This window comes from Prionailurus bengalensis, chromosome B2, assembly GCF_016509475.1.
Source record: "Prionailurus bengalensis isolate Pbe53 chromosome B2, Fcat_Pben_1.1_paternal_pri, whole genome shotgun sequence".
NCBI classification, from domain to species: Eukaryota; Metazoa; Chordata; class Mammalia; order Carnivora; family Felidae; genus Prionailurus; species Prionailurus bengalensis.
The window spans coordinates 8738598-8754961 of NC_057349.1; the positions used below are offsets into that span (position 1 = coordinate 8738598).

Here is a 16364-nt window from a genome sequence, read left to right on the forward strand (position 1 = left end):
GCTAAACAAAACATTCTGCTTTGTCAGGGTTAGAAAAAATAAGACAACCAGGGCTACCATGCTGAGATGTAGCAAAAAGAATTTTTTCAAGTCATTTCTGAAATAAATATGATATGTACTATTTTCGTGTTGAAAAAAACTGAAAAGACTTTATCCCCAATCATGTGTGTATCCAATTATCCTTAATTAAAGTTGCACTTGACAAGTTTTGGAGGCTTTTCCCCTTCCCGATAAGGGTTGGAAAATGAGTTTTCCTGAAGCAACAGGAAAACTGACAGATGGTAGCTCTTTGGACACAGCCAATCATCCACTCCCAAAGTGCCCTTCCCAGGGCCACTCACTTTCATGCACCCTACTTAACTACTGGTGAAGGGAGGGGAGGGAAGGGGAAGGGGAAGGGGAAGGGGAAGGGGAAGGGGAAGGGGAAGGGGAACGGGAACGGGAACGGGAACGGGAACGGGAACGGGAAGGAAGGGGAGAAGAAAAGACAGGCAATCCAGTAGTCCTCTAACTCTAAATCTGTATGATTTAACAGTCCCAAATGGTAACCATCAAAACAAGGAATTCAAATCTCATTCCAATGGATGAACTTAATGCACCTTAAGAGGCACCTGACAAGTGCACGACTAGACTCTTCCAAACCTCCAGCCGGCAGCCCGTTCTCTTGAAAACTCTAGGGCCCACAGTCACACAGCAAATGATGAAATGATGAGGCCAAGGTCTGAACCTAAGCAATCTCGAGCCACCTCTTTTACCCCTCTTCTCCTAGACCCTCATCCGAAACACCACCACTTACCAATTCATCATTCCCTGTGCAGGGCCCAGCCTGTGTGCATTCCCTATGTGAGACAACTCAAAACCACTGTCTGGGTGATTCCCCACCTGCTTAGATGGCCTTATGAACCCACCTAGGAGATAAATTTCGACATTCAGACTAAATACCCACTTTCTTTGGAAGCCCTACCTAATCCATCCAAACAATCCATTGGTGGTCCTCAATTAACTTTGTCTACACCCTTTCTGTCCTACTCACAATGTTATTATTGTTCTGTGCTTGTTTCACTCTCCTGTGGGATTCTCAAGGGCAGATGCCAATACCAAATGAACACATCTATCTATCCTCAGCACTTAACAGGTGTTCAACCACATATCTTGAGTAAATAAATGTCCAGTTGGGGGCTCTTTGGTTTTCTTAATGAACAAGCATAAGATACTTCCACACATGAAATTTAAAAAAAAAAAAAAGAGAAACTTTATAAAACTGTGAAAGCATCTATAACTATTTAAAATTAATGTACATCCTCTCACCACAGACTCTACGAACTAACCTGAACAAAGCGTGGACCACTCAACTGCAATCTAAGGTTCCCTTAATGCTGGGCATAAATTTGAGTTTCTTTAAATTTTCAGTTTTTTATTCTCCCTTCCTCAAGTTAAATAGCTTTGTTGAATCAGAAAAGCGGTAAGCAAAATATACTTTTTAGTTAGGAGAATGGTACATGCTAGAATTTGAAAGGATTTTTTAAAACCAACCATTTCTTTATATATCATTACTAAAAAAGTTATATATTCATTTCAAAGTTTATATAAAATAATGATTACATAAAGAAGAATTTACAAAATTGGAGGTGAAATCCCCATTCTAATACTGCCTAAAATTTTTAACTGGGCCACTTGTTTAAAGGCATTTATTAACCAGCATTTAAAAGTTCTCCTTAGTGATAATTACTTCGCGGGTATGAACCAACAGTGCCATCCACTGTTCTTATGAATGATCTTTCCCAAATACAGTTTTATAATCCACTAAAAATAAGATCACTTTAAAATTTCATTTCTATGTATTTAAGTGGAAATAAAGTTATTTGGTGATTTCATTGAAAATATCAAAAAAGCTGCAAATTTCAGGACAGCTAGTTTTTGGACAAAAGTAAAAATGTAACAAGTTCAAAATTGCCATAAATACTTCAATTTCACACATTTAATTGTTTGAGTAAGTTTTACTTCATTCATAGTCCAAATTATCATTTTCTTTTTTTCTACAAAACAATCATCTATTGCAAGAGAGAAGTAATTAGAATTATACTCCAGCCAGAAAAAAATTTTCTGCATTTAAGTAACACTGCTGTCACTAAAATACTAAAATATTTATGAAGTGAATTTATGCAAGACACAAGCTACAGGGGAAAAGAAGATTAATTTTTTTTTTTTTAAACATGGGGTTTGAACTCACGACCCTGAGATCAAGACCTGAGCTGAGACCAAGAGTCAGATGTTTACTGGACTGAGCTACCCAGGCGCCCTCACTTTTTTTTTAAAGTTTGTCATTCACTTAACACTGAATGAGTGAAGTAGGAGATTGATAAGATGATGATGAATTGAACAAGCTCCGAACTTTAAATCCTAGTACCAGAAACTATCTTGCATAAATAGTACAAAGGAAGAAGAGAAAAGAAGAGGAGAAGGAGTCATGGAGAATGCTGGTAGAGCGGAGGATAAAACAACATCAAAATTCTAGGGAAAACACTTATTAAAGTACCCATACTAAGTCAGGTGACACATGTAGTAGGCAGCACATGTCCACATGAGAAAAGAAATCAATTCTAAGAGGTCTCTAATGTACCTGAGTCACAAAGCCAGAAAATAACTGTCTATGCCTCCAGACCCAAGTGCAGCGCTCTCTCCAACGTGCCACAGACCCCAGTGCCTTCTCCAGAATAAGTCGGAGTCACATTCCAGGTTCCTGATCAAGACATAGGTTCCTGGCCTCCCTAAGTTTACAGAAGAAGAGAAAAATAACAGCTCTCTGCTCATCGTGGGGACATGCTAAAAGAACGGTTACAATCTCTAGCTTCAAGTTTCGTGGAAACCATACGTTAGGACTACAATAGTTTATTTTTGAAAGAATTTAACATAGAGAGCATTATATAAAATGTGTGAGTCATTTTAAGCTACAACTCTAAGAAAAGTCTCTCTTTTCTAGTTATTTAATCAGAAAGACTACCTTCTAGAGATTACGGGAATGTTTTAGCTTTTTATCTTCCGAGGACAGAAGAGGCTTTGCAACTTAGCATAATAAATGACAGAAATAAATCTGCATTTGTAAAAGTAGTGCTTAACTACTATAGTAAGCACAAGTGGTTAGCTACTAGCATAAAAGACAGCAGAAACAGCATCTAATTAGCGACATCAGTGGCACTCAAGATAAGTGGACTGGCTAAATATTCTCCACAACAGGGTGAAGGATCCTGCAACATAATGGCTGAGACCAGTGTTTCTCAAACTACAGTGACAGACGAGGATTTTGATTGCCAACCTCTTATAAACCGCTAGTTTTATGAAATACAATGAAAATGGATTCCAAGACATTGCAGCAATGTTAAACGGCTTTAAAAGTTTCTAAAATGATTGCTCTCAATTTCTACACTTGTCGCAGACCAGCTCTCAGTAGTTGGTGACCCAGCACTGGTCCATGAATCACACTTTGTAGCCCTGGCTTTGAACATTAAGGAGACTGTTCTGGCCTGGCCCCTACTCAGCCGGCGCTCGGACACTGGTAGCGGATTCTGGTGGATGGAAGCTGGCCATGCTGTCTCATCGGGCTCCAGCGAACCTTTCACGCAAGGTGTGATTTAATCACCCAAAAGGAGCGAGAGATAGGACTTCACAAAGCTTACAAGAACAGCTGGACTGTGCCAGCTTGCTTAATAAGTTCTTATTACAGGTTTTGGACTGGGACTTGCTTTCATTATAATCTGACAGCTGGGTTATAAGGAACAACTAATCCCTATTGGTAGCGACTGCTGTCGATCAAAAAACCCCTAAGAGTTAGTTGTACAGAACAAAATTGGCTTAGGCTGATTCGCAGCATCAGTGCGGATATATAAAAAGCCAATACTGACCCACAATTTTTATGTTAGAGAATGACTATATATAGTCCGCCAAATCCTTTCTGGAAAGTGTTTTATCTTGGGATTCTGCCTCTTGGAAGAGAGAGGTGTTAGGACCTTCTAACAGCTGTCTCTGAGGAGGGCACCGAAGCTGAAGGAGCTTTCTCAAGACAGCACCATCAGAAGGCGGCCATGATTTATATAATCAGGACATTTGAACAACAGTCTAGCATAAACTACAAAAATAACAGCTTATTCTTCACATGATGCTGAGATATAAGAACTCAACAAATCGTTAAAATATGCAGTCATTTCGAAGAGATGATAAGATTTCCAAAATTTTATTCTCCCACAATATTAAAAAGATTCACCCTAGTATGAGTGTGAAACCACAGATACTCAAACTGCTAACAGGATCTCCTTGGAACCTTAATTAAAAACTTTTTAGAGCACTTCTAATTAAATACCTCTAAAAATGTTTTTTTGTTTTTTGTGTTTTTTTTTACGCAATGTAATTTTCTGAAAGCTGTAACTTAAGGGTAACATAAAAAGATAATACTTGCTGCTTCTGTTTTCCACCAAGTACTCATGATGGCAGTAGTCTTATTTGATGTCCAAGGCCATGGAAACTTTTTAACTGTGTTGCTGCCACAGCATCTCACAGAAAGGCAGTAAGAAAATGTCTGAGTAACCCACAGCTCAAATTCAGAGGTCTAGGGGCGCCTGGGTGGCGCAGTCGGTTAGGCGTCCGACTTCAGCCAGGTCACGATCTCGCGGTCCGTGAGTTCGAGCCCCGCGTCGGGCTCTGGGCTGATGGCTCAGAGCCTGGAGCCTGTTTCCGATTCTGTGTCTCCCTCTCTCTCTGCCCCTCCCCCGTTCATGCTCTGTCTCTCTCTGTCCCAAAAATAAATAAACGTTGAAAAAAAAAAATTTTTTTTTAAAAAAAATTCAGAGGTCTAAGGAGTCCCTGCTGTGTTCCCTTAGCCCCTAGAAAGACAGTCATGCTGAGATCTAAAAGCATTCCCCAGAATATAGAATAGAAAGAGATCCAAATCTTCCCCAGAGAGGAGCTGCAATTAATACCGTGTTTAGAGCTGCACGCTTTGGATTAGTCCATTCAATGTTAGTTACCTGTTGACTTGGGAAATGTTTACCTTTGTATGTATCAGAGCACCTAACACAATACCTAGTAATGTGGTAAGCTCAGCATAGTTCTATTTTCAGACGTACTATGATTATGTCTAGTTAATACTATTTCATGTTTTAATCATTAGAACCAGAAAAAGAACTGTTACTGTGATTATATTTCTCTAAAAATAATTTCACTTATACACAATAAATTATCATTGTTTCATTCATTCATTCATTCATTCATTCATTCATTCAAACATTGAGCACACTTATGAATCCAGCACTGGAATAGACATGATAAAATCTGGACATTAGAGAAAGAAAGTGAAAACATACAAGTTAGCTTTTTTCACAAAGATATGATGTTATAGGTGGGAAAAAGTAACAGATACTTTAAAAAATGATAATAAATTCAAGTACATAATCTCAAAGAAAATTAGATCCCCCCCTTAAAGGTTCGCATATACCATCATTTTATGTCTGACAGATGGCAAGTAATAAGAAAAATGAGATAAATCTTAAAAGAGAAAGTATCAGTAAAATATTACAGGGTCAGACAGTATTTTCTCAGATGTGTTTAGCCCAGGGGAGGATTATCCCTTCAAACTAGGGATAATCTGATAGTAGTACCTAAACGATGATACAACTTCTATCACAACTGCTACCCAGCGTCCAACTCTTGGCTTTGGAAGAACACGGTTGCCAAGAAATTGTCAAAACTGATGACTTTGAAGCAGGTGACAGGGAAGGCAAAAATGAGGCACAGATTTTCTTTATGGCCCAATTCCCAATTTTTACCTCTCTTCTTTACACTACCTAGGTTCCATCTCCATGCTCAGTACTAAGGAAAAAATAAGGCAATCACACAAATGAGGTCCTCTAACAAAACCGGAGCCTTCCAACCTCAGCTCACTTCTTTGTTTATACACACGTAGACTCCGTATGATAGGGACTACAGCGCGGGAGTGATCCTTTTGTTAAATCTACATAAATATCCTCATATGCCCACATAGAACTACATGAATCTCCATATATTGTTATTTCAGAACTATGACTCCATTCCACCATTTAATGAGAAAAATCAAACACTCTGACATGAATCTTCAAATTTTTATCTTTACCTAAGATACTGGCTTATTTCTGGCTGGAGATTTCATTAGAATCTATCATGAGATGTAACTTGTGGTTTGTAGAAAATACACAGTGTAGGCGAACAACTGACACCAACACCAAGGAGAGGAAGGGAGGGACGAAGGGCACTGACAAGTCCTGGGGACGGGGCTGGAATTGCAATCGAGAACTGGCTGTACCCCAAGTCAGGGCCATCACAGGATTGTGGTGCAGTAACTAAAACGTACTGGGACAGAACACTGACACACTGCTGCCTAGTTCACTTGCTAGCATGAAAGAACTGAAACACTGTCCGTACGTGAAACTGGCCAAGATCCGGGACGTCTGGGTGGCTCAGTGGGTTAAGCGTCAGACTCTGGATTTCTTCTCAGGTCATGATTGCCATGGTTTCTGAGTTCAAGGCCCACATCAGGCACTGAGCTGACAGTGTGGAGCCTGCCTGAGATTCTCTGTCTTCCTTGCTCTCTGTGCTCCTCCCCCACTCGTTCTCTGTCTCTCCCTCAAAAATGAATGAATAAACAAACACATAAACCAGTCAAGACCTTTAAGAAAAAGAACTAAGTTCTACACTCTGACTTACTCACATCCTTCACTGCTATATCCAGGGAGGCACAGAAGTGTCCTACCCCCTTGCCAAGGCTTACCTTCCCATCCGTACACACGATCCTGCTGAACCAGCTTCTCCCGCCAATTTATTTCTCCTCCTTACCCCTCTGCCTCTAAACAGGCTCAGACAGAAGAATCTTTCTATTCTCCTTCATAGTTAAACTCCTCAAAAGAGTAATCTTCCTGGATCAAAACTAATTCTGAATCTGGTTTCTAATTTTCCTACTCCCCTGAAACAGCTCCCTGTCCCAACATTTTTTCTCTGGAAGGGGCCTGAAGCAATTGATAGTACGACACACCATGTTCATAAACCTTCGTCTCTGCCTACTTCTAGTTCATAGAGGACTCCTCCCATTTCCCGTACACACACAGCGACCACTCACCTTCAGTGACCTCACTCACTCATGCCTCTCCAACTAAGGCGTCTTTGGGGGCTTTGTATTGCCATCTCCAACCATGATTGGCAAAGCCCAAATCGACATCTACAAACAACTCCAGTGGAGTATGCCAAAGCCCATCTGCTTCTTCTTTTTTTTTTTTTTTTGTTTATTTGAGAGAGAGAGAGAGAAAGAGAGAGAGCAAGGGAGGGGCAGAGAGAGAGGGAGAGAGAAACCCAAGCAGGTTCTGCACTGTAAGAGCAGAACCCAATGTGGGGCTTGAACTCACGAACTGTGAGATCGTGACCTGAGCCGAAATCAAGAGTCGGCCACTTAACTGACTAGGCCAGCCAGGAGCCCCAAGCAAAGCCCATCTTTTTAACTATGACACATTTCTGCTATCCATGCTTTTCCTCAAACTACCACTCAGGCCCTCACTCCTTGCTGGCTGGGCTGCTGTAACGGCCTCAGAAGAAGTCTCCCTGGACCCGTCTTCCAACACCAACCCACATTATCAGCTGGTACCAGAATCATCTTCCTGATGCGCAGCTATGATTACTTCTCACCGCTGCTCTAGACTTCAGTGACTCTCCTTTACCAACTGAATTAAGTGTAATTTCTCACCCTGGGGCAACTCGATTTTTCACACAGATGATGATTTAATCCCACGTTTCCTTACATACACTGGAAACACCAGACTGCCTGGAGAAAACTGTCTTCTTCACCAACAACTTACATGGTCCACTCAGATGGCTTTGTTCATTCTTTTCTCTCCCTACAATTTTCTCATCATATCTATCCTAGTCCCTGGAACTTTGCATGCCAAATGGGAACTAAGGTTGCAGCTGATGTTAAGGTTGCTAATCAGGCGACATTAAATTAGAGAGTGTAGCCTGGATTATCCAGGTGGTTACTGTGGAATCATTTAAAAGTGGGACCGAGAGTCAGGGTGGGAGGAAATGAGACGAGGGAAAAAAGACAGAAAGAAATGCAATGTTGCAGGCTCTGAAGAGGGAAGAAGGGGACCATAGGCAAATAAAATGGGTGGTTTTTAGATGCCGAAAAAAGGAAGTAAATGGATTCTCTCCAGTAGCCTACAGAAAACAGTCCAACCAACACCTTGATTTTAGCATTAAAAAGATCTGTGTTAGACTTCTGACTTCCAGAACTATAAAATAATACATGTGTGTAGTTTTAAGCCAGCCAGTTCGTGGTAATTTGAAACTGAATACACCTCCATATGTAATTTCACACTCTACCTGTCTGTCTTTCAGGGCCCATTTCAAAAGTCTCTATAATGCAAAGATTGTTCTGCTCCCAAACGATCCCTCTCTGCCAACTACACTGGATAGGATTCCTTGCTTCTCTTAACCCACAAAAGTATCTGATGGATTTAATAGGTAAGTCTTGGTCTTAACCACCAGCTACATGACAACTAAAGTTCCTTAACTTCTCTGCACTTTATTTTGTTCATTTATTAAAAAAAAAAATCTCATAAGGCTGTTTTGAGGATTAAATATAGGAAAGAATATACATTTCATAGCACTGTGCTTGGCATACATGAAGCACTCAATATGCATTAGCAATCATCGTTAACTTCATTCTCACCTGTTTTTCGGAATCACATCCACATAGCTATCTCATCACCGTATTTGACAGACATGTGCCATTCACGTTTCCCCTGCGGGGAGTCTCTACCACCCAAGAGACCGTCTGGAAATAAGAGCTTTTAAGACAGGCGGCAGTGAAGCTGAAACAGCTCAGCTCAGAAAACTAGAAGAGCACTGAAAACCGCACAATGAATCATGTGGACCAACATTTATATACTCAACATAACAAATATAACGAAAAAGGAGTAAGCAAACACTGGAGAGAGGGTTTAGGAGAGAAGATAAAACATTATTGAAGAAATAAAAGGCATTCTCGGGGCGCCTGGGTGGCTTAGTCAGTTGAGCATCCGACTCTTGATTTCAGCTCAGGTCATGATCTCGGAGTTGGTGAGTTCCAGCCTCACATCGGACTCTGTGCTGATGGCATGGAGCCTACTTGGGATTCTCTCTCTCTCTGCCCTCGGCCCCATTCACACTGTCTCACTCTCTCTCTCAAAATAAATAAACTTTAAAAAATTTAAAAAAAAAAGAAATAAATAAAAGGCATTCTCAAATAAATAATCTTCTCTCAGATCACCCAGAATCTGGCAAGACCTGAAAATGTTAACTTCTTCATTGGTTAAGCAATTAATGTACTCCTTATACTTCTATAGAAATGTAAGAAATCAGAACAATTCTGTAGACTCTAATTAGTAACCTCAACAATTTACTAACATACAATAAAATGTGTTGCAAATGTGAGCTTTTTCCCAAATGAAAAACTGATATAAAATTTAATATGTCCTTATTTAATTTGAAAGCAATAAAAAACTCTGTCAAGATTTTGATGAGAAGGATCATTTTCTCTTGTAAGAAATAATTATGGGAAGAATGCTTTTAAAACATTTAAATGTAAGCTAAAAAAAAAATCAAAACAAAACAAAACAAAAAGCAATGAGCTCCACCAGAGGTCAGAAATAAAATCCAAGCTAAGATGTTAAGAGTGATACTGTGCCAAATGCTCACGGGATGCTCTCACCGGAGAGCAGATGATAAGGCCACACCTGATTCGGGAAAGTGACTAGTAGTAAAGGAAGGTTAGAAATCCTTCTCTCAACTGGAGACAGATTGACTGACTTCTCCTAACATGCGGGGCGTATGTGCTAATTTACTTACTAAGGGTGAGTTCTATACTGCAATCGGGGATAGGAAGTGACACAGTGACAGCCAATATCCAGGGAGCTGGATTAAAAAGTTTACAAGGTAGCCTCATTTTAAGAAATAATAAATCCAAGAAAAGGGAAACTCCAAATATGTGAAAAATTTTAACATAATGCCACTTAAAGTGGATACCTAGGGGCACCCGGGGGGCTTAGTCAGTTAAGCATCCGACTTCGGCTCAGGTCATGATCTCACAGTTCGTGGCTCCAAGTCCCATGTCGGGCTCTATGCTGACAATTCAGAGCCTGGAGCCTGTTTCAGATTCCATGCCTCCCTCTCTCACACGCTCGCTCTCTCTCAAAAATCAGTAAAAACATTAAAAATAATAATAAAATAAAATAAAATAAAATAAAATAAAATAAAATAAAATAAAGCAAACTTCTTAAAATTTCTTACAGCAGTGAAAACTAGTGATGGCCTTAAAACATGTATTCACAAATATTTATTGAGTACTCACTTTGTACTAGACACCGAACTCAGAGATAATAATATAACGATATCTGAAATGCTTTCAGAGCCCAGGAAGCTTACAATTTACTGGGAAATATAAACTATCCGGTGTGAAGGTACCATAACCATGAGACAAGGGAACGTGGTAAATGCACCATGGAAAGAGGGATGTATTCAGCTCAGTCATGGAAAGAGGAAGAAGAAGCCACCCCTGCCCCCCAAAAAAGCACGTAACTGCATAGGGAAGGATTGCCAACCAGATGAGCGGGGGAAAGCTAAGACGTGCCAGGCACACCTGATGGCATGCACAGGGGCCTGCAGCCGAGACAGAGGAGAACCCTGAGTTTGCATGTCGAGTAGTCCAGTGTCACTGAACACGGGAGGGTGAAGCAGGGAGTGACAAAATGAAAAAGTACAGAGAAACTAGAAAAACAAAGCATCTTCGAAAACAAACAGCTAGAAGCAACACTCAGTAGGTCGTCTAGAGCTGCAAAGTCACCCCGAAGAGACCAAATGGATCTAAATATGAGAGCATTTCAAAGACCCTAAACCATCAACACACTTAAAGAAATTTGTCTTGGCAAAGAGGTGTTGATCAATTCTCTACCGAAAAAAGAGAGAGATTCTCAGGAACACTTGACTTTGCCCTTCTAAAAGGCATTGTTCGGGAGAAAGCATGCTTAGCAAACTCCAAGTATTACTGTCCAACTGGCAAGGCCATCTGTACTGTGAAGAGAATTTAGCATAAACCCATTAAACTTTCAAATTATAAAAATCAATGATTCATTCATTCAGCAAGTAAATATTTATTAAATCCCTGCTGTGTACAGTTTTCTGTATACTAAGGCTACAGTGGTAGATAAGAGTCGAAATTCCCCACTATCTTGGAGCTCATTACACACCGATGAGGGGAGACAATTAAAATATAAACGAACTCCTATATGTTTCAATAGTGAGAAGTGTTATAGAGGAAAATAAGGCAAATATGGAGGACGGAATGTAGGGATATGGGAGTTTTATGCAGGAAATCGGGAATAAAAAGAAAAACCTGCAATATCTGAAGGAAGGAGAATAATTGAGACAGAGGGAGTAGCAAACAGCCTTATGTTTATAATTTGACTCAGGCTCAAAAGAGAGAATAGATTAGATACTCTAGTCAATGCGATAACTACATTTCTCACTGTTCCACTCTGATTTAATCACTCTATGAGCTCGATGAATGCAGGTTTCTGAAACTTCCACCCCAAAGGCCAGATGCTGGTCCAGGACAAACTCACCAAGTCAAATGAAACTGACCCCCATGGGGCCTTTTAGGAGAAACCAAATGACTTCTTCAACCTTCCCTGATCTTTGGCAGCGGCGGGAAGGGTTAACCAGAAGGTGGTAAAACTAGAGGAAAGATGACCAACAACATTAGCTGTAACTGTGCGGGAGGAAGAGAAGGCAACTGCTAAGAGAGACGTAGAAAATGATGGAGAAGCAAGAGACAAGTTCGCCTGCTCTCCACAGGAAGCAGCATGAAGGAAGCAAAGGACAAGGAAAACCATTCTAGAAAGGAAGGAAGAAAGCTGAACTCAAAGAGGAGCAGGACAGCTTGCCTTTGTGGGAGGAAGTTTTATGAATGGAGGAGGGAATTGGCCTCATCAGACTTTCAGACTACACTAACATTGACTGCAGATTCAGTAAATGCAAATAAAACCAAGTACGAATGGGCTCACCAAGAGTTACAGTAAGGGAGAAGAACTTCAGACAAAGATGTGGAAATTAAGAGTGCTTAATATTCAGTTACCATGCTCGTTTTCAGTTTAAAGCTCAAAAGGGCAACATTTTCAAACATGTATTTCAGAGAATTATTAATCAAACCATGATTAGTATCTTGGGTATTATTTACTTATAACCCTATTGAAAAAAAAAAACCAAAGATGATTGGGTATGTTAACCATTCCAACAACAAACCACTCTTTTAAAAAACAATATTTTTAATGTTTATATATTTTTTGAGAGAGAGAGACAGAGAGAGAGACAGAGAGAGAGAGAGAGAGCAAGCACGAGCGGGAAGGAGCAGAAAGAGAAGGAAACACAGAATCCAAAGCAGGCTCCTGGCTCTGAGCTGTCAGCACAGATTCTCCCCCTTCAGATTCTCCAATTACTGTTTTTCCAGGTCTACTTTGTCCTTTGCCGATTACATACATAATGTTTTTTATGACTTTTTATAACTTTAACATCCTGTAAGATTCACCCATTGCAAGCATATAACTCGATGAGCTGTGCTGACAGCACAGAGCCTGAGGCAGGGCCGGAACCCATGAACTGCGTGATCATGACCTGAGCCAAGTTGGACGCTTAACTGAGCCACACGGCACCCCCAAAACACTCTATTAAAAAATATTTTAACCCGGGTGCATGGCTAGAAAACGAAATCCATGTCTATTACCAAAAAGAAGTCAGAATAATATTAATCAAAAACCTAAACTCTTCCTGAAATATAAGTGTAATTTATACCCTGGGAACATCTTTTAGCGGGAACTACATTCATGTGGTTTAGAGATTTTTGATTTTTCTTCCCCATGAAAACGTTCAATTGCTTTACTCTGTCACATGTCCGGTAGGAAAAAAACCTGAATTTGTGGATGGAGTATACTGAATATTTTATGAGCAAGTTTGAGAGACACTTACCCAGTATTGATGGAAATGATTTCTATCAGTGGATTCTTCCTGATCTTTGGCAAATCCAATGGCGCTCCACCCAACCGCTTTCCGTTATTCTTTTTCTGACCCAATAGTCTCACAGAATGACCTTCAAACAAAGCATATAAACACACATTAGCACGGGTCACAGAACTTCACTTTCATTTACTGCTCTCAATAAATGTATTAATTTACCTTCTTCCTCTATGAAACAAACACCAAAAAAAAAAAAAAAAAAAACAACAACACAAGATATGATCATTGTCCTAAGAAATAATGCCAAAGAGAAAAACAGCTGTGTGCATACCCTGCCATCAAAAGTGCTTTGCCTACAGTATCTGCACCTTTTTCTACTGCACAGATGACAGAACCAAAAATACCCTCAGGATGGCATTCCGCAAGGTAGGCACGCCCTCAAGCCTCAACCACACGCGTGGATGAAGCAGGGAGGGCTCACGGAGCACTGTGCCTGCCAGCCAACTGTACCGCTGGGGGATTAAAAAAAATGCAAAAGCAGATTATCTGCTGAGAGCAAACAGCAAATCCAAGAAATAAAGAATTAAAAAGCTGGGATAAAATGACACTTTAAGGTTGGTTTTTTTAAAAACAAACACAAGTTTTTAAACTGATTTTTTTAATATAACAAAAGACAATCAGACTATTTCTAAGAGTCAAAAATTTTTATAACTTGGAAAGTCTGAATTGCAGTTGAGAAAATATGGAACAGTACAAAGAATTCCCATCCCCTTCAGATTCTCCAATTACTGTTCTCCATGTTTACTTTGTCCTTTGCCTATTACACAGAGTATTTTCTGTAACTTTTTATAACTTTAACATCCTATAAGATTCACCCATGACGAGTCTACAACTCAATGACTTTTAAAGGAACACACACAACTGCACCGTCTTCACAAAACCCTGTTTTAGAACATTTCCATCACCCCCCAAATTGTCCCAAGCTTAGTTGTACTCCACCCTTGCTCCCATTCCAAAATATATCACATTTTGTTAATCTGTTGACCAGCTGGTAGATGTTTGAACTGTTTCCAATGAATACCTATTAGAATAATGCTTCTAGGAACATTCACGTCCAAGTCTTTATGTGGACATATGTTTTTACTGCTCTTGGATAGATTCCTAGGAATGGAATTGCTGGGTCATGTGGTCAATTTATACTTACCTTTGTATGAAACAACGGTTTTCCAAAGTGGGGTACCATTTTATATCCTACCAGCAACGTATGAGGGTTTGAGCTTCCCCACATTGTCACCAAGACCTCACACTGTAACTTTTTTGACAATAGCCATCCTAGGGGGAAGTAATTTATTATTGTGGTTCAAATGAATTATGTATTTCCATAATGACTAATGACATTGAGCACCTTTTCATGTGCCTTTACATTAGCCAAATGTATGTCTTGCTTGGTAAATGTAATAATTTTTATGTGTCAACTTGACTGGGCCACAGAATGCCATTTAGCCAAACATTATTTTGGGTTTCCACAATGGTCTTTCTGGGAAAGACTGACACTTGAATCAGTAGACTGAGTAAAGCAGATTAACACTGCTAGGCCTTATCCAACCAATCAAAGGCCTGAATAGAACAAGAAAGCTAAGAGGGAACAGTTCCTGACTGACTGTTGAGCTGGGTCCTTGTTCTTTCCCAGCCTTGGGATTCTGGCTAAAACACAGGCTCTTCTTGGGTCTTGTTTCTGCCCAAGTGCAGACTGACACTAACACCACCAGCTCTGAGTCTCAGACCTCTGGACTTGGACTGGAACCACACAAATGCTCTTGGGTCTTTATCTTGCCAACTACATATCTTTGGAATTCTCAATCTCCATCATGTCTCCATAATGGTATGAGCCAATTCTTTTTAATACATTTCTTTTGAACACATACTCACGTGCACACGTGCGCGCGCACACACACACACACTACTACTGGCTGTTTCTTTGGAGAACGTTTGCTGATATAAATGTCTACTCTAGAAGTCTGCCGATATTTTAATTGGAGTAACTACCTTATTATTGTGTTATAAGATTTCTTTATTCTGCTTACAAACCCTCTTCAGACGTGATTTTTAAATATTTTAGTCTGTAGCTTATAGCTTCACTTTTGTGATATTATGTTTTAAAAAGTAAATGTTTTTCAAGACGCCTGAGTGGCTTAGTCAGTTAAGCATCCAACTTCGGCTCAGGTCATGATCTCACGGTTCATGGGTTTGAGCCCCACATCAGGCTCTGTGCTGACAGCTTAGAGCCTGGAGCCTGCTACAGATTCTGTATCTCCCTCTTTCTTCCCCTCCCCTGCTCACATTCTGTCTCTGTCTCTCTCAAAAATAAATAAACATTAAAAAAAAAAAAGTAAATGTTCTTCAATTTAACGAAGTGCACTTGATCAATTTTTTTCTTTTATAGCTCATATTCTTACCGTTCTATGGAAGAACTCTTTGCCTAGCCCTAGCACATAGAGTTCTCTTATATTTTCCTCTCAAAGTCATAGTATTCTAGCTCTTATCTTTAAGTCTAGGATCCACTTTTTTACTTTTTGTGTGTAGTAAGGGGCTCCGTTCATTTTTTCATATGGATTCAATTGTCCAAGTGCCATTTCTTTTCCATCTTCCTTCTCTGTCCTATTGCTGTCACACATATTAACACAGAGCTGCATAAATCCCAAAACAGTGCTGTAATTAGTTTCATACAACTATACAGTTTTAAAAAGAGGAAAAATATAGACTTACCAAGGACTTTATATTTACCCACCATATTTAACCATTTCTAGCACTCGTTTCCTCCTAAGAATTCAACGTAGCATTTGATACTACTTCCTTTCTGCCTGAAGAACTTTCTTTATTATTTCTTGTAAAGGAAACCCACTAGCAACAGATTCTTTGCTTACTTGGGCAAGTCTTTATTTTGCTTAATTTGTGAAAGATACCTTTGCTGGACACAGAATTATCAGTTGACAGCTTTTTCGTTGAGCAGTGAATACAGCTAATCCTTGAACAATGCAGACTTGAGCAGAATCAAGCCCCACACAGTTGAAAATCCATGTATAACTTTTGGCTCCCCCTCCCCCCAAAACTTAACTATTAATAGCTTACACTGTTCACTGGAATCTTTGCTGATAACATACACAGTTGATCAACAAGTGTTTTACATGCTATATGTATTACGTACTTCTTACAATAAAGCAAGCTTCAGAAGATGTTAAGAAAAGCATGAGGAAGATACATTTACAGTACTGTATTGTAAAAACTCCACATCAAAGTGGACCACACAG

The 16364-nt window shown here is 39.8% G+C and overlaps 1 protein-coding gene across 3 annotated transcripts in view; it reads right to left on the reverse strand.

Moving 5' to 3' along the window:
- CDKAL1 (CDK5 regulatory subunit associated protein 1 like 1) overlaps positions 1-16364 on the reverse strand; it is a 659261-nt gene that overhangs the window by 418359 nt on the left and 224538 nt on the right. For all 3 annotated transcript variants that reach the window (XM_043590714.1, XM_043590715.1, XM_043590713.1), the window contains one exon: positions 13069-13189. In XM_043590714.1, the coding sequence (XP_043446649.1) occupies positions 13069-13189 (121 nt within the window). The remainder of the gene's footprint in view (positions 1-13068; positions 13190-16364) is intronic.